The sequence below is a fragment of the Embiotoca jacksoni genome, unplaced genomic scaffold (assembly GCF_022577435.1).
Source record: "Embiotoca jacksoni isolate LCO1_2020_lvr unplaced genomic scaffold, fEmbJac1.0.p SCAF_40, whole genome shotgun sequence".
Classification (NCBI taxonomy): domain Eukaryota; kingdom Metazoa; phylum Chordata; class Actinopteri; family Embiotocidae; genus Embiotoca; species Embiotoca jacksoni.
The window spans coordinates 1531137-1558839 of NW_027185393.1; the positions used below are offsets into that span (position 1 = coordinate 1531137).

Below are 27703 nucleotides of genomic sequence, written 5' to 3' on the forward strand. Positions count from 1 at the left end.
GAGTGACTATTTACAGATAACAACAAGGAAGAGCCACACAATACCAGCAATGCATGCTGGGATAGGCTCTGCCTCTCTACAACCCTGAGCCATTTTTACAGGTAAGAAACTCAGTATTCACTTTTCGTTATTCAACCACGTCTCATTGGAGCTTCACTCCTCACGCTGACCTCGGAGCTCACTGGACTGGAAGCACCAGTGATTCCTTCTAAGCTGCATAACAACGTGTGTTAAACTGTGTGTGTGTCTCGTTCAAGGAGCCTTATTTTGTATGGAGGAGCTGACGTTCAACATGGCTAGACTCTGAGCACAAGGTTACCTTGGTTCAGTCAAGGAGCTTCAGCTTATATTCAAATGGTTCACAATGTTACACAATGTGTTCGCGCCAACACACCGACCTCTGACGACCAACACACCAACACACCGACTTCTGACGATCAACACACCAACCTCTGATGACCAACACACCAACACACCGACCTCTGATGACCAACACACCGACTTCTGATGACCAACACACCAACACACCGACCTCTGATGACCAACACACCGACTTCTGATGACCAACACACCAACACACCGACTTCTGACGATCAACACACCAACCTCTGATGACCAACACACCAACACACCGACCTCTGATGAGCAACATACCGACCTCTGATGAGCAACACACCAACACACCGACTTCTGACGATCAACACACCAACACACCGACCTCTGACGATCAACACACCGACCTCTGATGACCAACACACCAACACACCGACCTTTGACGATCAACACACCGACCTCTGACGATCAACACACCGACCTCTGATGACCAACACACCATCCTCTGATGACCAACACACTAACACACCGACCTCTGATGACCAACACACCAACACACCGACCTCTGACGATCAACACACTGACCTCTGATGACCAACACACCGACCTCTGATGACCAACACACCAACACACCGACCTCTGATGACCAACACACCAACACACCGACTTCTGACGATCAACACACCAACCTCTGATGACCAACACACCAACACACCGACCTCTGACGAGCAACACACCAACACACCGACTTCTGACGATCAACACACCAACACACCGACCTCTGACGATCAACACACCGACCTCTGACGATCAACACACCGACCTCTGATGACCAACACACCATCCTCTGATGACCAACACACTAACACACCGACCTCTGATGACCAACACACCAACACACCGACCTCTGACGATCAACACACTGACCTCTGATGACCAACACACCGACCTCTGATGACCAACACACCAACACACCGACTTCTGACGATCAACACACCAACCTCTGATGACCAACACACCAACCTCTGATGACCAACACACCAACACACCGACCTCTGATGAGCAACACACCAACACACCGACCTCTGATGACCAACACACCGACCTCTGATGACCAACACACCGACCTCTGATGACCAACACACCAACACACCGACCTCTGATGACCAACACACTGACCTCTGATGACCAACACACCAACACACCGACCTCTGATGATCAACACACCGACCTCTGACGATCAACACACCGACCTCTGATGACCAACACACCAACACACCGACCTCTGATGACCAACACACCGACCTCTGATGATCAACACACCGACCTCTGACGATCAACACACCGACCTCTGATGACCAACACACCAACACACCGACCTCTGATGACCAACAAACTGACCTCTGACGACCAACACACCGACCTCTGATGACCAACACACCAACACACCAACCTCTGATGACCAACACACCAACACACCGACCTCTGACGATCAACACACCGACCTCTGACGATCAACACACCAACCTCTGATGACCAACACACCAACACACCAACCTCTGATGACCAACACACCAACACACCGACCTCTGACGATCAACACACCGACCTCTGACGATCAACACACCAACCTCTGATGACCAACACACCAACACACCGACCTCTGATGACCAAGACACCGACCTCTGATGACCAACACACCAACACCCTGACCTCTGACGATCAACACACCAACACACCGACCTCTGATGACCAACACACTGACCTCTGATGACCAACACACCAACACATCGACTTCTGATGACCAACACACCAACACATCGACCTCTGATGTCCAACACACCAACACATCGACCTCTGATGACCAACACACCAACCTCTGACGATCAACACACCAACACACCAACCTCTGACGATCAACACTCCAACACACCGACCTGGAGTGGCTCAGGGATCAGATTAAAACATGTTCATCAATTATCAGCTACGATACGATGAAGTCAGTTATTCTTACTGTTGATAGTCAAACAGAAGTCCAGCAGGTATTTTACTCACTTTCCTTTGTAAGTTCTCCATGCAGGCAGCTGTCAGTCAGCTGGTGGTTGGTCAGTGAAACATTTCCAAACTAAAATAACTTCAATTTGTGTTTTTTATCTTGTGTCAGCGAACTACAGGCGCGGAAATTAACTTAAGTATTAATGAAGCGGTACTTTCCTGAGTACTTCAGTTTGATTCTACTTCCTCCTCCACTCCACTACATGTATCTTTACTTATTGAATTAACTTCCAGATGCAGACATTAGAGTCGTTAAAAGCTCCACCAATCAGGACCTTTATCCACCAAACTTCTCAAACGGTGTCAATAAACCTTCCAATGATCCGATATGTCAGCAGAGAAACCTTCCAATGATCCGATATGTCAGCAGAAAGCTGCAACAGTAACATGCTGCAGACACGCTGATGCTGCACCATCAGTGATCTGATGATGTCATGTGATCAGATCAAACCAGTACTTCATACGCTTATACTTTAACTACATTTTCCTGCAGATACTTTTGTACTTTTACTTCAGTAAAGTTCTTGATGGTGGACTTTGACTTGCAATGGAGTATTTTTACTTTACTGTGACCAAAGTAGAGCATGTGAAGACTTCTTCCACCCTTGAGTACTGACTATATGTGAATGATGTTCTTGTCACTGTGTTTAATGATAGTTATCAGATGTGAACATGCCCTGCTGATCTGGAGAACGTGCTAAACGTAGCATGGTTAGCATGTAGTTAGCATGTCTCTTAAAGTGTTGCAGCGCCTCACAGTGCTGCTAGCATGGCTGCATTAGCTTGTTGCTCTTTTCTCTGATCTTATTGTTTCTTTGATTCTACTTTGCTGCCTGTAATTATTTTCACGTTACCGTCCAAGAGTTCAGGGAAGCTTTAAAGTCATTTTTATGTTCCATACATGATATGAGCTGTGTTTAGGTGTTAGCATTGCTGCTGTTGCATGTGAGGGAGGTACTCCATGTGATAAAATAAAATGTTTCCTGGTGAGTGATTTTCTTCCAGTGTTACTCTACACATCTCAAATTATCAAATTAATCTCTTCTGTAGTTTATTTTTATTGTAAAGTCTTGCTGTAAGGACTTTAATGTGTTAAGTGCCATGAAATAACCTATGTTGTGATTTGGCGCTATGTAAATAAAGTTGAATCTCCATCACACGGAGCAGAAACATACGTACGATGCAGGAAGAGCTGCCTGTGTTTCTTCTTTCATCTCATCAAGAAGCCAACTGCACTGTCCCAGTCATTAGACTGTATATAAATTAGACCTGTATATAGATTAGACTGTATACAGATTAGACCTGTATATAGATTAGACCTGTATACAGATTAGACCTGTATATAGATTATACTGTATACAGATTAGACCCGTATATAGATTAGACTGTATATAAATTAGACCTGTATATAGATTAGACTGTATACAGATTAGACCTGTATATAGATTAGACCTGTATACAGATTAGACCCGTATATAGATTAGACTGTATACAGATAAGACCTGTATATAGATTAGACTGTATACAGATTAGACCTGTTTATAGATAACACTGTATATAGATTAGACTGTATACAGATTAAAACCTGTGTATAGATTAGACTATATACATATTAGACCTGCTTATAGATAACATTGTATATAGATTAGACTGTATATAGATTAGACCTGTACACAGATTCGACCTGTTTATAGATAACACTGTATATAGATTAGACTGTATACATATTAGACTTGTTTATAGATAACACTGTATATAGATTAGGCTGTATATAGATTAGACCTGTACACAGATTAGACCTGTTTATAGATAACACTGTATATAGATTAGACTGTATACATATTAGACCTGTTTATAGATAATACTGTATATAGATTAGACTGTATATAGATTAGACCTGTACACAGATTAGACCTGTTTATAGATAACACTGTATATAGATTAGACTGTATACATATTAGACCTGTTTATAGATAACACTGTATATAGATTAGACTGTATATAGATTAGACCTGTAGACAGATTAGACCTGTTTATATATAACACTGTATATAGATTAGACCTGTACACAGATTAGACCTGTTTATAGATAACACTGTATATAGATTAGACTGTATACATATTAGACCTGTTTATAGATAACACTGTATATAGATTAGACTGTATACATATTAGACTTGTTTATAGATAACACTGTATATAGATTAGACTATATATATATTAGACCTGTACACATATTAGACCTGTTTATAGATAACACTGTATATAGATTAGACTATATATATATTAGACCTGTACACGGATTAGACCTGTATATAGGTTAGACTGCTTATAGATTAGACCTGTATATAGATTAGACCTGTACATAGATTAGACTGTATGCAGATTAGATCTGTATATAGATTAGACTGTATATAGATTAGACTGTATACAGATTAGACCTGTATATAGATTAGACTGTACATAGGTTAGACCTGTATATAGATTAGACTGTATACAGATTAGACCTGTTTATAGATAACACTATATATAGATTAGACTGTATATAGATAAAACCTGTACACAGATTAGACCTGTTTATATATAACACTGTATATAGATTAGACTGTATACAGATTAAAACCTGTATATAGATTAGACTATATACAGATTAGAGTTGTATATAGATTATACCTCTACATAGATTCGACCTGTGCATAGATTATACCTGTACATAGATTAGACCTGTATATAGATTAGAATGTAAATATATTAGACTGAATATAGATTAGACCTGTATATAGATTAGACTGTATACAGATTAGACCTGTATATAGATTAGACTGTTTATAGATTAGACCTGTATATAGATTAGACCTGTACATAGATTAGACTGTATGCAGATTAAAACATGTGTATAGATTAGACTATATACATATTAGACCTGTTTATAGATAACATTGTATATAGATTAGACTGTATATAGATTAGACCTGTACACAGATTCGACCTGTTTATAGATAACACTGTATATAGATTAGACTGTATACATATTAGACTTGTTTATAGATAACACTGTATATAGATTAGGCTATATATAGATTAGACCTGTACACAGATTAGACCTGTTTATAGATAACACTGTATATAGATTAGACTGTATACATATTAGACCTGTTTATAGATAATACTGTATATAGATTAGACTGTATATAGATTAGACCTGTACACAGATTAGACCTGTTTATAGATAACACTGTATATAGATTAGACTGTATACATATTAGACCTGTTTATAGATAATACTGTATATAGATTAGACTGTATATAGATTAGACCTGTACACAGATTAGACCTGTTTATAGATAACACTGTATATAGATTAGACTGTATACATATTAGACCTGTTTATAGATAACACTGTATATAGATTAGACTGTATATAGATTAGACCTGTAGACAGATTAGACCTGTTTATATATAACACTGTATATAGATTAGACCTGTACACAGATTAGACCTGTTTATAGATAACACTGTATATAGATTAGACTGTATACATATTAGACCTGTTTATAGATAACACTGTATATAGATTAGACTGTATACATATTAGACTTGTTTATAGATAACACTGTATATAGATTAGACTATATATATATTAGACCTGTACACATATTAGACCTGTTTATAGATAACACTGTATATAGATTAGACTATATATATATTAGACCTGTACACGGATTAGACCTGTATATAGGTTAGACTGCTTATAGATTAGACCTGTATATAGATTAGACCTGTACATAGATTAGACTGTATGCAGATTAGATCTGTATATAGATTAGACTGTATATAGATTAGACTGTATACAGATTAGACCTGTATATAGATTAGACTGTACATAGGTTAGACCTGTATATAGATTAGACTGTATACAGATTAGACCTGTTTATAGATAACACTATATATAGATTAGACTGTATATAGATAAAACCTGTACACAGATTAGACCTGTTTATATATAACACTGTATATAGATTAGTCTGTATACAGATTAAAACCTGTATATAGATTAGACTGTACATAGGTTAGACCTGTATATAGATTAGACTGTATACAGATTAGACCTGTTTATAGATAACACTATATATAGATTAGACTGTATATAGATAAAACCTGTACACAGATTAGACCTGTTTATATATAACACTGTATATAGATTAGACCTGTATACAGATTAGACCTGTATATAGATTATACTGTATACAGATTAGACCCGTATATAGATTAGACTGTATATAAATTAGACCTGTATATAGATTAGACTGTATACAGATTAGACCTGTATATAGATTAGACCTGTATACAGATTAGACCCGTATATAGATTAGACTGTATACAGATAAGACCTGTATATAGATTAGACTGTATACAGATTAGACCTGTTTATAGATAACACTGTATATAGATTAGACTGTATACAGATTAAAACCTGTGTATAGATTAGACTATATACATATTAGACCTGCTTATAGATAACATTGTATATAGATTAGACTGTATATAGATTAGACCTGTACACAGATTCGACCTGTTTATAGATAACACTGTATATAGATTAGACTGTATACATATTAGACTTGTTTATAGATAACACTGTATATAGATTAGGCTGTATATAGATTAGACCTGTACACAGATTAGACCTGTTTATAGATAACACTGTATATAGATTAGACTGTATACATATTAGACCTGTTTATAGATAATACTGTATATAGATTAGACTGTATATAGATTAGACCTGTACACAGATTAGACCTGTTTATAGATAACACTGTATATAGATTAGACTGTATACATATTAGACCTGTTTATAGATAACACTGTATATAGATTAGACTGTATATAGATTAGACCTGTAGACAGATTAGACCTGTTTATATATAACACTGTATATAGATTAGACCTGTACACAGATTAGACCTGTTTATAGATAACACTGTATATAGATTAGACTGTATACATATTAGACCTGTTTATAGATAACACTGTATATAGATTAGACTGTATACATATTAGACTTGTTTATAGATAACACTGTATATAGATTAGACTATATATATATTAGACCTGTACACATATTAGACCTGTTTATAGATAACACTGTATATAGATTAGACTATATATATATTAGACCTGTACACGGATTAGACCTGTATATAGGTTAGACTGCTTATAGATTAGACCTGTATATAGATTAGACCTGTACATAGATTAGACTGTATGCAGATTAGATCTGTATATAGATTAGACTGTATATAGATTAGACTGTATACAGATTAGACCTGTATATAGATTAGACTGTACATAGGTTAGACCTGTATATAGATTAGACTGTATACAGATTAGACCTGTTTATAGATAACACTATATATAGATTAGACTGTATATAGATAAAACCTGTACACAGATTAGACCTGTTTATATATAACACTGTATATAGATTAGACTGTATACAGATTAAAACCTGTATATAGATTAGACTATATACAGATTAGAGTTGTATATAGATTATACCTCTACATAGATTCGACCTGTGCATAGATTATACCTGTACATAGATTAGACCTGTATATAGATTAGAATGTAAATATATTAGACTGAATATAGATTAGACCTGTATATAGATTAGACTGTATACAGATTAGACCTGTATATAGATTAGACTGTTTATAGATTAGACCTGTATATAGATTAGACCTGTACATAGATTAGACTGTATGCAGATTAAAACATGTGTATAGATTAGACTATATACATATTAGACCTGTTTATAGATAACATTGTATATAGATTAGACTGTATATAGATTAGACCTGTACACAGATTCGACCTGTTTATAGATAACACTGTATATAGATTAGACTGTATACATATTAGACTTGTTTATAGATAACACTGTATATAGATTAGGCTATATATAGATTAGACCTGTACACAGATTAGACCTGTTTATAGATAACACTGTATATAGATTAGACTGTATACATATTAGACCTGTTTATAGATAATACTGTATATAGATTAGACTGTATATAGATTAGACCTGTACACAGATTAGACCTGTTTATAGATAACACTGTATATAGATTAGACTGTATACATATTAGACCTGTTTATAGATAATACTGTATATAGATTAGACTGTATATAGATTAGACCTGTACACAGATTAGACCTGTTTATAGATAACACTGTATATAGATTAGACTGTATACATATTAGACCTGTTTATAGATAACACTGTATATAGATTAGACTGTATATAGATTAGACCTGTAGACAGATTAGACCTGTTTATATATAACACTGTATATAGATTAGACCTGTACACAGATTAGACCTGTTTATAGATAACACTGTATATAGATTAGACTGTATACATATTAGACCTGTTTATAGATAACACTGTATATAGATTAGACTGTATACATATTAGACTTGTTTATAGATAACACTGTATATAGATTAGACTATATATATATTAGACCTGTACACATATTAGACCTGTTTATAGATAACACTGTATATAGATTAGACTATATATATATTAGACCTGTACACGGATTAGACCTGTATATAGGTTAGACTGCTTATAGATTAGACCTGTATATAGATTAGACCTGTACATAGATTAGACTGTATGCAGATTAGATCTGTATATAGATTAGACTGTATATAGATTAGACTGTATACAGATTAGACCTGTATATAGATTAGACTGTACATAGGTTAGACCTGTATATAGATTAGACTGTATACAGATTAGACCTGTTTATAGATAACACTATATATAGATTAGACTGTATATAGATAAAACCTGTACACAGATTAGACCTGTTTATATATAACACTGTATATAGATTAGTCTGTATACAGATTAAAACCTGTATATAGATTAGACTATATACAGATTAGAGTTGTATATAGATTATACCTCTACATAGATTCGACCTGTGCATAGATTATACCTGTACATAGATTAGACCTGTATATAGATTAGAATGTAAATATATTAGACTGAATATAGATTAGACCTGTATATAGATTAGACTGTATACAGATTAGACCTGTATATAGATTAGACTGTTTATAGATTAGACCTGTATATAGATTAGACCTGTACATAGATTAGACTGTATGCAGATTAGAGCTGTATATAGATTAGACTGTAGATAGATTAGACTGTATACAGATTAGACCTGTATATAGATTAGACCTGTATATAGATTAGACTGTATACAGATTAGACCTGTATATAGATTCGACTGTACACAGATGAGACCTGTATATAGATTATACCGGTATATAGATTAGACTGTATATATATTAGACCTGTTTATTGATTAGAATGTATATAGTCTAATCAATTTGTTTTTTTATAGTCTATAGAAAAAAGTCGGAAAAGAGGTTACCTGATAAAGGAATAAATATGTAATCACATCGTGATTGTGGTAATAATCCTGCTGCACATTACAGAAATATTTTAGTTCTAATCTTTTTTTTATTTATTTATTGAATTTAGAGAATGATGACGATAAAAGGTCCTAAAAGCTGCGTATGTTTCCAGAACAGACCATCTGTGACTGGAATATAGAAACAAGGACTACATCAGCTGTCAAAATAAGAGCTTTAGATGCTGTTTAATTCATGTTCATTCAACACATAGACCTGCTGGATGAAACAAACAAAGAGACGTCTCTGACAACTGGACGTGTGGAGAAAACTCATTTAACATCCAGTAATATGGAATCACTTCCTTTGATCACAAACATTTAATCATCATTTTAATGTGAAGACCACATTTCCCACAAACCCCGTCACTTCCTGTTTCCTGTAGTGATGAAAACAGGAGCAGAGACTTTCTTATTGTAAATGAAAATGTTTGAAAGAGTTTAGTTTGAAAATATGAACTTTATGATGTTAATATTTTCATCACATATTGTGATGACGATGTTTTTTGCGAATAAAATGCACAAATATTGTGGAGTTTGTTTGAATCTGCATTATTTACTGTGATTGCAAGATGGTGATTTCCTGAAGGGAGGAGTTAAGTAGTGTCAGAAAATGAACTCAACAGTGTGAAACTTTGTTCTTTACTTTTAGTGTGAAAAAATCTTAAAGCGGCACTCATCGCAAAAACCGATGTAAATATGTAAATAATAAGTAAATACGTTTTTGGACATTGAACAGTTTTCATTTATCAATCATTTGAATTCTGCCCACAAACGTACACAAAATTCACATCAAATCTGTCTGACGTCATGTAATTTACACATGAACCACAAGGTGGCGGTAATTCACCTAAAAGCTGTTTGCGTATCGCCGTTAAACAACAAAAGAGAAGAGGAACTTTGACCCCAGCAGATGTTTTTAGAACTAATGAACCAGGACATGCGGTGTGTAAGTATGATGTGTTATAGTGTTGTGGAAGCGCACCACACAGGACGTGAGACGACAGAGCTTCCTGCCTGGAGATGTCAGTACCAGCTCTGAGAGGAGATCCATCACTAAAGTTAACATCCACCCAGATTACACCAAGCTGTCGGACTGGGTTCGTTTTTCAGCAGTGGAGAGGAAAGCCTTATGATTTGCTTTTTTCCCTCCTCATCTCTTCCTTTCAACAATGCTGAGAGGGTTTTGTGAAGCGGAGACGGAGGCAGGCTGAGCATCACGCCGTGCGGGGTCACCGTCCTCCCTCCGTCTGCAGTCTGACCCACTTCTCTGTGAATCATCCGGCCATATGCTGCTGTACATGCATCCACTTACTTTGTCTCTCCTGCACACAAAAACCCCAAGAACACAATCAGCGAGCGCACACTATGAGACTGTGACACGTCCAACCAGGCCGAGGAAACACAAAGGAGCAGACACGTCGAGGCCGAACACAAACACACCGGGAGGAAGAGGCAAGTACACAGAGAACATGCAGATGATGGTCTGTCTGGGAGGAAATCATCAGCATGTGGAGAGCACACAATCTACAGTTTCATCCTGCTTGTGAAATTAACTTTAAACCAACCATCAACCATCAGTGATGTCATCAACCAACAGTGATGTCATCAACCATCAGTGATGTCATCGTTGGTTTGTGAACGTTATGAATCCTCCAGTTCAGATTCTGTCCGTCACCATCTTTGCTAGTTCGGAGCGGTTTGGAGCAGGAAGTGACCATATTTGGACGAGCTGGGGGAGGAGCCAGCGGTGGATCTGACCGATCTGATTGGAAACCTGACGATACTACGTCCCGCCCACCGATAGCTGTAACCTGACTGTACCACAGGCCTGTCAATCAAACAGACACGCCCCCAAAAACAGGTCTTCTTGAATCTTCTTTTCTAATGAATGAGGGATTATTTTCAGATGGACCTCCAGAAAACTAATAAGAAGGAGTGACTTTAGCTAACAACACCGAGATAACTGATGGACACATTTTATTCACTTTGGATTTGATGAGAGAAGTTGAATGGGAGTCTATGGAGCCGGAAGCTTTTTGGAGCCGACCTCTAGTGGCACTCGCTGGTATTGCAGCTGAAGACACTTCTGGATCAGAACCATTTTACAGACCTGAAGATACAAACACTTTTATATCCAGTCTGTGGTTTGAACTGAAGTCCACGTGGTCTGTGGAGCTGCTTCTCTGTGTCTCACCAACAGAGATCAGAGACCTAAATGATAGAAACACGGAATGAACACGAACCCACAGACAGACATCAGGTTTACAACACAGGACTTAGTGATGATTTGTGTTAAAGGTCCACAGAACCTCCCTACAAGCAGAAATAGGAAAGAAGCTCATTTCAAATTCAACTAAAATGAAATTTAATCAATTAAAATGTTGTGTTGGAAAGATGAGACTGCTCCAATTTTCTATTTATTTATGCATCACGTGTCTTCTTTTCTTCTGCAGAGAAGATGTCACTCAATTGGAAGACATTATTTTTGCCTGGCGCTCAGAACATTTAAAACGTGCTGGATGAGAAAAAATGTAAACTGCGCCGGTCTGAAACTAACAAACACTACTTTGAGAGCATTTCACTGATAATACAAAAGCAGACTCAGCTACATTTATTTAATATTTAATGCAAGTAAATGAGTATTATAATGTTTGAGAGGTAAAAAAAACAAAAACTTAAAAAACTGACATCAATTATAACATTAACAATAAAATGCAATTTGAAGAGGATTTGAAGTTAAAATAACTTATTTCACTATATTCAGGATTTAGTGGTTCTACAATAAGAAATCATGTCTAACATTTTGGTTTTCATTGCAGCTGATTTTACAAACTCATGGGTTAAACTGTCCCAGAGGCTGTAAGGTGGAGAGATCGATGTAAACGTGGAGGAACGACGTCACAAACTGCTCCGAGGTTTCACAGTTGGCTCCATTTAAAGCTGAGGATCATGAGCAAACTAAAACCAGCCGCCTGTCTTCACCCTGTTTGATAGAATTCATCAGGACCCACTTCTCCATCTGGTCTCAGGACCCCGATCCTTCCTCCGTTGCCCCCCCATGGTGGAGTGCTGTGTACTTGAGATTTGGGCCCACAGAAGGAGATGCCATGGACGTTGGCTCCGACATCACGTTAGATGTCCAGCTTTCTGTGGAGCTGCAGACATGAGGAGAATCCCGCAGCTCCCGGCTCGACTCTTTGTGATGCTGCGACGACCGTGCAGGTTCAACCAACCCAAACTGGTGTCTAATTAATTTGGAGCACAATTTGCATAATTGAATATTTATTGAAATGATTTCTGCAGCGTTTGTAGCAGACGTCAGCGTGTGTTTGCAGATTCACACTCGTCAGGCCGTTGACTCTTCTGTGTGCAGCAGCAAACGTTTGTGCCCGACAAGAGTGAAGATGTGACCCTGAACATGAGGAGCTCCACGTCCAGGAGTTCAGTCAGAACCTGAGCCATGAAACCCATCTTCACTATCAGCCATGAACAGCACGTGGACACAAGAGGAATCATCAGGCAACAGCTGGAACCACTGCAGGGCCCAGAGGCACCGACACACCAACACAAACAGCCGACAGTGTTAGCAGGCTGAACACCACGCAAATGCTCTACTTGTGTTCCAGATGTTCTACTAGTGTTCCAGATGTTCTACTAGTGTTGCAGATGTTCTACTTGTGTTCCAGATGTTCTACTTGTGTACTAACTCTCACTATTCTGAGTGCATCAGTACAGAACCATCAGAACACTACCAGTACCAGGATGATGCAGTCAGAACAATCCATACAAGAAGTGTGAAACTCTGGACACTTTCCACCCTAAACGGTCGCCATCTTGGCTCTGTAGAGGAAGGGGCGGGGTCACTGACATAAAGGATTTTCAAATTAAAGCGTCTGAGGAAGCTGCAGCTGTTCCTGAACACAAAGTGGTTCTTTTCCACTGCTGCTGCTGGACAGAAGAATCAGTGTGTTTATTGAGTGTTAAACAGAGGACACGGAAACATGTTGATTTCTGGGTAAAATAATTAAAGCTGCAGATATTTTGGAGGGTGATGTGGTCACATGATGAGGTCATTTCCTGTCAGCGTGATTTGAAACAACACTACTCTGTTAAAACTCAATTACTAAGAGTCCTGACACGGAAGAGTATTATATGTTGGTGTACTGAGGGAAGTACAACATCTGGAACACTAGTACAACATCTGGAACACATGTACAACATCTGGAACACATCACTGGACCTCTGAAGGAGTCCTGTGGGACAGCTGCAGCAGAACCTCTGAGTCCAGTGAGTCTCCAGTTGGAGCTGCTCACCAGTTCCTGTTTGTCCCTCCTGGACCACTGTCCACTCGGCTGACTGGGACACTTCACCTTCCAGTTTCAAGCATGCTCAGACTGAGACGTCCAACCGGTCTGACTAGTCTGACCCTACATATCATACCTGCATGTCTCTGCACCACAACAGAAGAGACAGACTTTCATCACAAACTCCTCATCTTCCTCATTCCAACAGGAAACAGAGGAAACCAACTTCAGTTGTCCATCTGAGTGACAGACGGCCGCCCTCGGAGCCGAGGCAGGTTCAGGAGATCTGAGACCAGATGAACTACGATGTGACTCTCACTGCACTAGTTTGCAGACGCCTCGCTGTCTTTTGTTTTCGGCTTGAAGCAGCTGTAACGAGAAGGGGCGACTGGATCCGATGACAAACTCTCCTTCAGCAGCAGCTCGCTCTGTAAGATGTTATCTGTGAGCTGTCAGCGCTAACCGTGGGGCGTCCTGCCTACATCGTGTATCTCTCATATCTTAAACTACGTTTCAGCAGCGAGCGTCAGGAGGAGCGTTTGAAACACTGCAGGGACAAAGTGGATTGTTACTACAGAACATCCCACAGACACGAAGAGGAAAGCACTTCTGCTGCAGGACCTGTCGGTGACGTTCAGCTTCAGCTGTGAGCGAAACACCAAGAGGACAAAGAAGCTCCACATCCAGGACAGGTCACAGATCCAGACCGAAAGTACCGGCTCATTATATCAGTGCTGACATCTGTTCTTCTCTGTTCTCCCCATTTATTCACCCACACATCAAAGGAACTACGTCTGTGATTCAGAATGAACACAACGGTGAAGATCCATCAAACCAGAATTCATCAGCCTGAATACAGACCAGAGTTTTTCATTGAGTCCCTCCAGGATTTCACTCAGTGTTTTTGTGATTGTTGTGAACAAAAATGTTTGAATGCTGCAGATTTTCTCCAAAATGTCGATATAATTTATGGAGTTTCAAGTGAGTTTTTTATGTAAAATTGCGGGAATTTGAGTCAAGAAAGAAATTATTTTTGTTTTAATCTCTACCTGATAAAGCAATACACATGTAATCACTTCCTGTGATAATAATCATGCTGCACATCACAGAAATATTTTAATTATTTTGTATGTATTTATTGAACTTAGAGAACCGTGGAGATAAAAGCTCCTAAAATGTCCTAAAAAGGTCCTAAAAGCTGCGTATGTTTCCAGAACAGAGCGTCTGTGACTGGAATATAGAAACAAGGACGACATCAGCTGTCAAAATAAGAGCTTTAGATGCTGTTTAATTCATGTTCATTCAACACATAGACCTGCTGGATGAAACAAACAAAGAGACGTCTCTGACAACTGGACGTGTGGAGAAAACTCATTTAACATCCAGTAATATGGAATCACTTCCTCTGATCACAAACATTTAATCATCATTTTAATGTGAAGAACACATTTCAAAACAACCCCGTCACTTCCTGTTTCTCCTCTTGTTCTATTTGGTGATGAAAACAGGAGCAGAGACTTTCTGATTAAATGAGGAGGTATTGTTGTTAATAAAGTCAGTTTTGTTTGAAAAGGTTTACTTTATGTTTTAATACTTTCAGCTCAGATTCTGATGATGTTTTTTTTCAGAAAAATCATGGGAATTTAAAAAACTTCAGCTCCCGCAAATATTGCGGAGTTTCTTTGATTTTGCGTTAATTATTGCGATCACAAGACTGGTTAGTTGTATTTGAGACAGATAATGAGATCAGAGTCAGGACCAGTGAACAACGTCCTCTCAGTGTTACATGACTGTTTCTGAGCATTAAGTCAGTCAGTGAGTGTTTTCAGCGTCTCTCAGGAACCCGTCGGCGTCGCCTTGTTGGGTTGGTGCAGTTTAACCTTCCTCTAATGGGTTCTGCTGCCACACAGGAAATACCTTCACTACAACTGAGAGCAGGTTCAAGTGTCCTGACGTCGTCACTGCAGAGATGAGGCGGGAAGAAAATGTGTCGACGAACCGAGAAGGTCACGTGATGCTCCGATGTGTTGCTGCATCAGAGAGGACGGCGTCCCCCCGGTCACGTCTCCTCTCAGAGGGGACATGTTATCAATGACGCTCACACAAACCATAATACTCTCTGGACCACGTGTGAAGGAGTTTCATCTGTATCAGTGATGGGGACCATGTGAAGCCCTCAGAGAACACAGTTACACAATATCTGTACTCATCATTATCTGGAGATCCCTCAGCTGACTGCACAATCACACAATCAGACCAATACACACACTGATACACACACTGGTACACACACTGGTACACACTGATACACACACTGGTACACACACTGGTACACACTGATACACACACTGGTACACACACTGGTACACACTGATACACACACTGGTACACACACTGGTACACACTGATACACACACTGGTACACACACTGGTACACACTGATACACACACTGGTACACACACTGGTACACACACTGGTACACATACTGGTACACACACTAGTACACACACTGATACACACTGGTACACACACTGGTACACACACTGGTACACACTGATACACACACTGGTACACACACTGGTACACACACTGGTACACATACTGGTACACACACTAGTACACACACTGATACACATACTGGTACACACTAGTACACGCACTAGTACACACACTGATACACACTGGTACACACACTGGTACACACTGATACACACACTGATACACACACTGGTGCACACACTGGTACACACACTGGTACACACTGGTACACACACTGATACACACACTGGTACACACACTAGTACACACACTGGTACACACACTGACACACACTGGTACACACTGATACACACACTGGTACACACTGATACACACACTGGTACACACTGATACACAAACTGGTACACACTCTGGTACACACTGGTACACAAACTGGTACACACTCTGGTACACACACTGATACACACACTGGTACACACTGATACACACACTGGTACACACACTGGTACACACACTGGTACACACACTGGTACACACACTGGTACACACACTGGTACACACTGATACACAAACTGGTACACACTGGTACACACACTGGTACACACACTAGTACACACACTGGTACACACTGATACACACACTGGTACACACTGATACACACACTGGTACACACCGATACACACACTGGTACACACTGGTACACACTGATACACACACTGGTACACACTGATACACACACTGGTACACACTGATACACACACTGGTACACACTGATACACACACTGGTACACACCGATACACACACTGGTACACACTGGTACACACCGATACACACACTGGTACACACTGGTACACACTGGTACACACACGATACACACTGATAAACTCTCATCACTCCGATCACTCCGATCACGGCTGACTTTAAGCCAGCAGAGAGCCCTGCGTCCCCACGTGAGGAGAACCATCAGTTTCTCTACAGACTCTCTGTGCATTCAGTTTGACAAACAGAGCAGGAGAAAAGACACTGAAGACATTAATCCTGTTTCATAAGCATTATTCATAAATGTGCAGGAAACACTTCATGTAGAAAGGGAGGACTTCAAATTCACTTTTTTTCCACCTCCCAGGCTCCAAAGTGATTACATTCATTAAAATCTCTTCAAGTAATTGCAGCTCATCTATGCTGGAGTAAATATTCAATTAATAGGGCCTTTTTAATAACTGTGATTCCTTCAATCCATTGCACATGGCCTTGCATGCTTCCCCATCCTTAATTAAAATTTCTCTTTGGAGGTCAATTAAATCCCCTTTAACTGTTCATTAGTCATAATACCGGGCAGCACAGAAATCCATTAAATGAGCAGTCGGTCTGAGCCGTGCACTCTCATGTGTGTGTTGTGTATTGTAAAGTGGAGGGAGTGTGTGCAGGAGAGAGGGGGTGGTGGGAGGGGGGCGGGTAATCTGTCTCTTTGCTCCCCTCCTGGGCAGAAAGTGGGCTTTAAACTGTGTGTGTGTGTGTGTGTGTGTGTGTGTGTGTGTATGAGAGAGAGAGAGAGAGAGAGAGAGAGAGAGAGAGAGAGAGAGAGAGTGTGCGTGTGTGTGTGTGTGTGTGTGTGTGTGTGTGTGTGTGTGTCTCATGGAGAATGTGTGTGTGTATGTGTGTGTATGTGTGCGTGTGTGTGTGTGTGTGTGTGTGTGTGTAAGAAGCTCTTCAGTGCTCGGTGCAGTGTGTTTGTCCAAGGCTGACTGGCTGCCAAACAGCCAGAGACAGAGAGGGGATGAATCAGCACTGACAAGGTGAAGCCAGCCTCGTGTTCGCCGGCTGACAGCTCAGGTGCTCAGAGAGATGGAGACACAACAGATTACATTTAGGCCACTGCAGAGAGAGAGAGAGAGGGGGGGGGGGGGGATAAAGGTGAGGATGAGGAGGAGGAGGAGGAGGAGAAGGAGGAGAGGCCTGAGCAGCTTGTGGACCCTGATAACTTTTCTTAGAGATAAATGAGAAAGTTGTCCGGGGTGTGTTGGGTTGACTGTGTGTGTCAGCGTGTCACCGTTCTTACTAATATGTGACGCTGATGAATAATAATATGTGTGGACGGTATGATGCAGCTGTGAATTCTGCTTCTGAGCCTCCGTAACAAACGACCCGGCAGCTGATTACGACTCAGTGAGGTTTTACTGTTCGGTGACGTCCAATGGAAACACAATTAAATTCAACACTTCGATAATAAATGAACGAAACAGTAACAGCGAGTCCATTTGATCCTGCAAACGGATCACATTATGGTTTTTATTATTGTAATGAGAAAATGACGATTGACTTCAGCATCGTATCAATAATGTCTTTTCTCTCATTAAAAACGACCCCACAGGCTGTCGAAGACCCTCTGGTCTCCATGGTAACCACAATGAGTGACATACGTACATGTGGAGCTGCAGAGTTGCCAAAGGGAGGAAGTTGGGGTTAATGGACGGGTCCAAAAACATTGGACTATTTACCGTGTCTTTCACCGTATGTTTGTTACCATGACGACGATAAGAGAGGTTTTTCTATTTCAACCCAAACTTGGCTCTTTACTTCAACCTAACCAAGTTGTTTCTGTAAGTAAAATTAAATCGTCTCATGTACATTTAGGTAGGGGAATTTAAAAAAAATATATAAGTAAATTGAACATCACAAAATCCACTGTAGTGTAATCATGACAACGGAGGTCTTCTAATGTAACAAAATACTTTTCCGAACCTGAACCATCTTCTTTCCTGAAACATATCCAACATCTCCTCAGCATTGTGACAACATAAAGGGTTTTGCACGCTGATTTTGAACTGTTTGTCTGATTTGAACTGTGGCTGACAGGATCAGAACAGAAGAACCAACCACCGATTCAGTCGTTTATGAAGGAGGATTTTTTTTTGAGATGTGTACAACACCGATTCAATCTACGTCTTTCTCACAGACCAACACTGTGATAGATCTGTAATAAAAATAAAGTGTAATGTATCATACTGTAAAAACGCTGACTTAAATTTAAATAATGTTTTTTAAAACATATATTTCCTATTTAATTTAAAAAGTTCATTGAGTCCAGTAAATTCCTGTGTGATGTTCTGGAGTGTTTGGAGAGCTTGTTGTTTCAACTGTCTTCCCTCCCTCCTCATTCATGAGCCCATAAATACTGCAGGTCATTGTCAGCGTCTCCCACAACACATCAGAAACGGTCCTCTGATCTCCACGGCTGAGGTTAATGTTTACTTTATGAATCTTACATCACTTTCTGATGCAGCCTGGGATAACTGGTTTGTTTAATAGTGGTGAAGTCTTCGACCTCAAATCAAACTGTGTCCGGCTCTAAAGGATGGGCTCAGCACCCACAATGTTTTGCTGCAGATGACAGATGAGGACGATCTAGTAACTGGAGTTTGCAAAACTTCTTTTTACCTTTATTTGATTTGGTTGGTTTTTATTAGAGGTTCACATTCATGTAGGGAAATAAAAAAACAAAATATAAAGTTATTTTCTGGTCCAGATTATGTTGACCTGTTAATGGAGCCTTCGGTGGGTCATGACATTTGCCACGCTGGCCGAAAGAAGTCAAGCAGAGTCAGTGACGATGCCAACGCCTCATTAAAAAACACTCGGTTCAAGTCAGAAAACCACGACTGCGGTGGGTGAAAGTGTTCCTGGTCGGTCCAACACAGAACCTTTACCTCCTTCTGAATGTATTCTGCTACAGAAACTGCAACTCTGATATTACAAAGATCAATTAATTTGTTATTTATTTATTTCATGTTTATTTGTTTGGGGACAAGTATGGAGCATAAACAATGCGACACAGCACAGCATGTATAGCAATGCCCGTCCCTAGATGGGCCCTTCAAATACAGAAAACGAACAACTCACAACACATCCACAAGAGACGATGCTAATCATACACTCAACAATAGGTCACGCAATCAAAACACATTATATGGAGAGTTGAGATAAAAGCGCACCATAAAAAGGAGCACCATATCATTCATGACTACATGACTGCTCCCTCTTTAAAAATGGTTTCAGTTGGAGTTTAAAATGGTCCAACTCAGGATCCAGTTTGAGTTCGGTTGGCAGAGATTCATGCTGATGACCCGGAAGGAGAAAGATGTTTGTCCAAACCAAGAGTTACGTAACGGCACTGGTTCTGGAAGCTCCATGCGCTGCAGACCAGGAAGCTCTGAGTGGAACCACAAGGTCACTGAGCATCTGGGGAGCCTGAATATTTATGTATTTATAGTTGAGTTTAAGGTGAGAACATTGGATAAAATGATCAAAACTTAACAAATTTAATTTCTTAAGAATATGGCAACGATGTGATCTTATCGGTTTCCTGGCCAAGATTTTGAGAGCTCAAGTGTACAGTGGGTACGGAAAGTATTCAGACCCCTTTAAATTTTTCACTCTTTGTTTCATTGCAGCCATTTGCTAAAATCAAAAAAGTTCATTTTATTTCTCATTAATGTACACTCAGCACCCCATCTTGACAGAAAAAAACAGAAATGTAGAAATTTGTGCAAATTTATGAAAAAAGAAAAACTGAAATATCACATGGTCATAAGTATTCAGACCCTTTGCTCAGTATTGAGTAGAAGCACCCTTTTGAGCTCGTACAGCCATGAGTCTTCTTGGGAATGATGCAACAAGCTTTTCACACCTGGATTTGGGGATCCTCTGCCATTCTTCCTTCCAGATCCTCTCCAGTTCCGTCAGGTTGGATGGTGAACGTTGGTGGACAGCCATTTTCAGGTCTCTCCAGAGATGCTCAATTGGGTTTAGGTCAGGGCTCTGGCTGGGCCAGTCAAGAATGGTCACAGAGTTGTTCCGAAGCCACTCCTTTGTTATTTTAGCTGTGTGCTTAGGGTCATTGTCTTGTTGGAAGGTGAACCTTCGGCCCAGTCTGAGGTCCAGAGCACTCTGGAAGAGGTTTTCTTCCAGGATATCTCTGTACTTGGCCGCATTCATCTTTCCTTCAATTGCAACCGGTCGTCCTGTCCCTGCAGCTGAAAAACACCCCCATAGCATGATGCTGCCACCACCATGTTTCACTGTTGGGATTGTATTGGGCAGGTGATGAGCAGTGCCTGGTTTTCTCCACACATACCGCTTAGAATTAACGCCAAAAAGTTCAATCTTGGTCTCATCAGAACAGAGAATCTTATTTCTCATAGTCTGGGAGTCCTTCATGTGTTTTTTGGCCAACTCTATGCGGGTTTTCATATGTCTTGCACTGAGGAGAGGCTTCCGTCGGGCCACTCTGCCATAAAGCCCCGACTGGTGGAGGGCTGCAGTGATAGTTGACTTTGTGGAACTTTCTCCCATCTCCCTACTGCATCTCTGGAGCTCAGCCACAGTGATCTTTGGGTTCTTCTTTACCTCTCTCACCAAGGCTCTTCTCCCACGATTGCTCAGTTTGGCTGGACGGCCAGGTCTAGGAAGAGTTCTGGTCGTCCCAAACTTCTTCCATTTAAGGATTATGGAGGCCACTGTGCTCTTAGGAACCTTGAGTGCTGCAGAAATTATTTTGTAACCTTGGCCAGATCTGTGCCTTGCCACAATTCTGTCTCTGAGCTCCTTGGACAGTTCCTTCGACCTCATGATTCTCATTTGCTCTGACATGCACTGTGAGCTGTAAGGTCTTATATAGACAGGTGTGTGCCTTTCCTAATCAAGTCCAATCAGTTTAATTAAACACAGCTGGACTCCAATGAAGGAGTAGAACCATCTCAAGGAGGATCAGAAGAAATGGACAGCATGTGAGTTAAATATGAGTGTCACAGCAAAGGGTCTGAATACTTATGACCATGTGATATTTCAGTTTTTCTTTTTTCATAAATTTGCACAAATTTCTACATTTCAGTTTTTTTCTGTCAACATGGGGTGCTGAGTGTACATTAATGAGAAATAAAATGAACTTTTTTGATTTTAGCAAATGGCTGCAATGAAACAAAGAGTGAAAAATGTAAAGGGGTCTGAATACTTTCCGTACCCACTGTATATCATCTTAAGAGGTTTGGTTACTGTAGATGCTGCTTGTGACCAAGAGGATACACGGTACCTTAAACGTGAAAAAGATCATAGAGTGCGTGAAACTATTTTTATAACATCAGCATCCATCTGAAAACCTGCTCCAAGACACGACTGTGGTGAGTCATTTATATACAAACTAAAGAGAAGTGGACCAAGAATGGAGCCTTGTGGAACTCCTGTTTTCATCTTTAAAAAAGACGACTTTTCATGATTGATGACAACACATTGTTCTCGGCTCGAAAGATAAGATCTAAACCATTGTAAAGTTTTATCAGAGAAATCAAATTTAGGGAGTTTACGAATTAGAATATCATGATTCAATGTGTCAAATGCTGAGCGTTAATTATCAGATGTTGGTCATCAGGAACCGTTCGGTTTGTCGATGGAAGTATTTGAACATACGAGCAGTCTCTACGTGGAATATCTCTTATTGAATGACAAAGATATATTTTTTATGCTAACAGCAATAGAAGAGAGCCATTGTGAGTGATGCCCTCGCTGAGGACACTCTGCAGGGGCTCTTTCACAACCAAGAATTCGGAAATAAAATTTTCATTTTTAAAGTAGAAGTTATGCCAAAGTGGGAGACTATTTTAATCACAGGTGTCCCGACCGGTTCGATTGTATTTTCTGAGTGTAGGCGGATCTACAGTTCAATTCCAAAAGACTAAAGTCATCCAATGAGATGCCCGAGGACCAGAACCGATCCAGCAGCGGGTCAGAGGACAGGACACGGTCTGTTCTGAGATCAGATGAAGACCGTAGCAGTTATCTGCAGCGCCCACGGCTAACCCTGCACTCACTGCTGGAGTAGAAACACAAACTAATCAGAACATTAATCTCACCATGCAAGTGTGCACTTTTGAAAGCAGCCCATCTGTGAAGGCTTCCCAATTAGCTGCTGTCATCTGGCACGAGATGGAGGAGATTTGTGTCCTCGGTGCACCACTGTACAGGAGAAACACCAAACAATATGCTCGCTGATCCGCCGCCAGGCTGCAGGATCTCATCTGCAAAGCCCTCTGGATACCGCCGGGCTTTTCTTTACCCACAATACAAGCAGCGTGCAGCGAGGTGAACTGTACAGTATTTCATCTGCAGCAGAGGGTGAGTTAGACAAATAGCTCAGATTACACACACACACACACACACACACACACACACACACACACACACACACACACACACACACACACACCTTATCAAAGCACAGAGCTATGAAACAGCAAGCAACACAATAGAACCAGAGCAGAGCGGCCGGTCCACAAAGGCCCGGCATCCATCAGGCAGACACAGAGAACAGTGTGTGTGTGTGTGCATGTCTGTGTGTGTGTGCATCTGTGTTTGTGTGTGTTTGTGTGTGTGTGTGTGTGTGTGTGTGCTTACCTTGCGTCCGCCTGTGTTCAGCTTTATGGGTGTGAGGAAGGGGTCAAAGATCATGTGGCTGGTCTCGATGTTGACGGGTGACTGCCTCTTCCCCACCGAGCACAGGTTCCAGGCTGAGTTCACCAAACCCCAGAACGATGGCACTGCAACACAACACACAGAGGGGGAGTCAAAGAGGGAGTCAGAGAGGGAATCAGAGAGGGAGACGGAGACAGAGACGGAGTCAGAGAGGGAGTCAGAGAGGGAGTCAGAGAGGGCGTCAGAGAAGGAGTCAGAGAGGGAATCAGAGAAGGAGTCAGAGAGGGAGACGGAGTCAGAGAGGGAGTCAGAGAGGGAGTCAGAGAGGGAATCAGAGAGGGAGTCAGAGAAGGAGTCACAGAGGGAGTCAGAGAGGGAATCAGAGAGGGAGTCAGAGAGGGAGTCAGAGAAGGAGTCAGAGAGGGAATCAGAGAAGGAGTCAGAGAGGGAGTCAGAGAGGGAATCAGAGAAGGATTCAGAGAGGGAGACGGAGACAGAGAGGGAGTCAGAGACGGAGACAGAGACGGAGACAGAGACGGAGTCAGAGACGGAGTCAGAGACAGAGTCTGCACAGAGCAGATAGCTCTGCGCTCCACCGGGAGGTCAGTTGATGTTTTTACATCCAGACTCACAGCGTCCTGCTGTATGAACGTATGAACGTATGAACGTATGAACGTAATTCAAAGGCTTTAACTGATACTGATCTTTTAATTTGAAGATTTACCAGGATTTCTCTGAATCAAATTCATCGGTCGAGTGTGTTTTCACAGGAAGAATCTGCTTTGGTCTCAGCAGCTCTCGGTGAACATTCAACGACCAACATCACAAGAAATAAAGACCGAAACATGAGTTAGAAATAAAGACCGGACAGGAGCTGGGTTTTTATCTGGGCCTCACAGCACACGTGAAAACTTGTTTTATTTAATATCTAAATATGTTCCTGCAGTGATGTGCATCATTTTAAACTCTGCATGGACGTTGTTCTCTACCGTCAATGAATCTGAATTAAATTCAGTCTCTGTTGGCCCAGCATGGTTCTCCAGCTCGAGTGTCTCAGTGTCGGTCAAACAGCTCCTGTAGATTTATACAAGCAGTGCAGAGAGGTGAGTAAGCAAATACATATTAAATATGTCGAGAACAAATCACCTTATTGACATTTAGCCAGTGATCAACTTCATGACTGCAGTTGGAACTCAGTTCATCATCACAGCTCTTATTTTTATTTTTTTATATGATGTGTAGCTACTGAGATTTATGGTCAAACTAGTGGTGGACAAAATGTTAGTTTTCTCAAACCATGCAGAGGGAAGAATAAACAGACACATACAGAACATGTATGTACATGACATACATACATACCAACTGTAACTAAAGGAAACCATAAAAACATAAATTCAAAAAGCAAAAAATCTAAGAAGAAAAGGAAACACAAGACGTCGGTGGATTTAGAAAGGAAAGAAAGATTACAAATCACAATTTATTCAGTTGTAGAAATCAAGAGAAAGTTGTAGAAAACAAGCGCTGTTTAAACATCTGCAGTTTGGATTCTATCAGGCAACTGTCTGCCGTCTCAATCTTAGATCATGGTGACATTTAAAGGTTGAAGACTCAGAAAACTGATTTTTAAAGGAAGGCTGAATATGAAGAAGACAAATTTAAAATCCCAAACTACAGCTACTGAAACTAATACAGGACATCTGTTCAAAGTCTGATGACTGGACATGATGGAGCATAACCAAGATAGCATTAGCTACTTTCAGCTAACAGTCTATTTCTTAAGTTTTGTGCAACATCTGAAACCCTTTTAACGACAGTAAATAATTCCAATACATTTGTATCAAATTGCTTCTTGTTACCGCTCCTTCCTAACCTCCTTTAGAGGAAGTGATCATATTTAGACGAGCTGGGGGAGGAGCCAGCTGTGGATCCATCACTGATAGCTGTAACCTGACTGCACCACAGGCCTGTCAATCAAACAGACACGCCCCCAAAAACAGGTCTTCTTGAATCTTCTTTTCTAATGAATGAGGGATTATTTTCAGATGGACCTCCAGAAAACTAATAAGAAGGAGTGACTTTAGCTAACAACACCGAGATAACTGATGGACACATTTTATTCACTTTGGATTTGATGAGAGAAGTTGAATGGGAGTCTATGGAGCCGGAGGCTTTTTGGAGCCGACCTCTAGTGGCACTCGCTGGTATTGCAGCTGAAGACACTTCTGGATCAGAACCATTTTCAGAAACAGATTATGTTGCAGTCTATAATCACAAGACTACTTATGATTAAAGGCCCTAACCTCTCCTGTGCCAACAGAGGATCCTCCACCGTGACCAGCAGCACTGATGACTCGTTGCCACTCAGTCAACGCCAGGATGCCAATCACAAAGCTCCGTAGGCGAAACTAACCCACAGTGACTTTTAGAAATTTGGTGGAGGCCTCCCATGAACGGAGATGGGAGAGAAGTGAGAGAATGATAATGAGCTAACACATGAAGCTACTGTAAGACTGAGAGGACAGGATGGCACAGTGAGAGAGAGTCAGCGCTGTGGGAGTGATGGGCATCTCAGCCAATCACATTCTTATGTAAGACTTGGCCACCGGGGCCGATAATTCAATTCCTTCTCAAAGACTTATCGCTGTCAACTCCAGCAAGAGGCCGCGTTCAGCTTCATATCTGCTGCAGCCTACAGCAGCATCTCCGTTTAGGAGCAGAGCATTAAGCATCGATGACTCACTGGGATTGTGCTCTGCACACTCCGTCGAGATTTCCAACAAAAGCACAGATAATTTGAAAATATGCAAATTCCTGGTGAATCAAAGGAAAGCAGACACGACACAGTGTGAATTCAAAGCTGAATGCTCGGCGAGTCAACGGGTCCCACGAACGCTCTGCAGGGAAGTGCTGCATCACTGTTCACAGACAAGGGAAACAGCATCCATCAGCCGTCCTAACACGGTTAGCTGCAGCGACCTGCACATCTCACGAACCACAACCAAGATCAGCTAGAAGTATTCTGCTGCAGTAATTCAACAAACACAAGATGCTTCTTAGCTTTGTAACGTCAATCTGCAGTCAGAGATACTGCAGCGGATCACATGACTGTGTACGTCATGTGAGGGGTCGCTGGTACCTACCACACAAACCAGTAACACAACTCTGCAGTTCGAGTAGCTCATTTTGTTCTGCTGCCCCCGTGTGACCAAGAGAGTCATTAATGCAGCTTTAATAATTCAGGATGATTTAAACTTCGATTGAAGGATGATTCCTGTTTATTTTCCAATCGCACCAAAGGTTTATTTCGGTCATTTATTTCAAATATGAAATCACTGTCGTCACTCTGGAGCCTCGTATTAACTCTGTTCATATTAACGTTCACTCAGCCTCTCTGAAGGCGGACCAATCAGCGACCAGGGTCGCGGTTAACTGTGTTTGTACCGTGTCTTCGCTGTGATTGGACGGCTGGTGCAGCGTTAACATGTTTTAACTCTCGGTATCCAGGAAAAACTCCAAACATTCAGCAATCAGCACCTCGTCAAGA

At 40.6% G+C, this 27703-nt stretch overlaps 1 protein-coding gene across 1 annotated transcript in view; it reads right to left on the reverse strand.

The window, feature by feature from the left end:
* The window catches only part of ca10a (carbonic anhydrase Xa), a 251084-nt gene that overhangs the window by 126557 nt on the left and 96824 nt on the right, over nt 1-27703 (reverse strand). The window contains exon 3 of the mRNA XM_069168584.1: nt 24142-24284. Coding sequence (XP_069024685.1) covers nt 24142-24284 — 143 coding nt within the window. The remainder of the gene's footprint in view (nt 1-24141; nt 24285-27703) is intronic.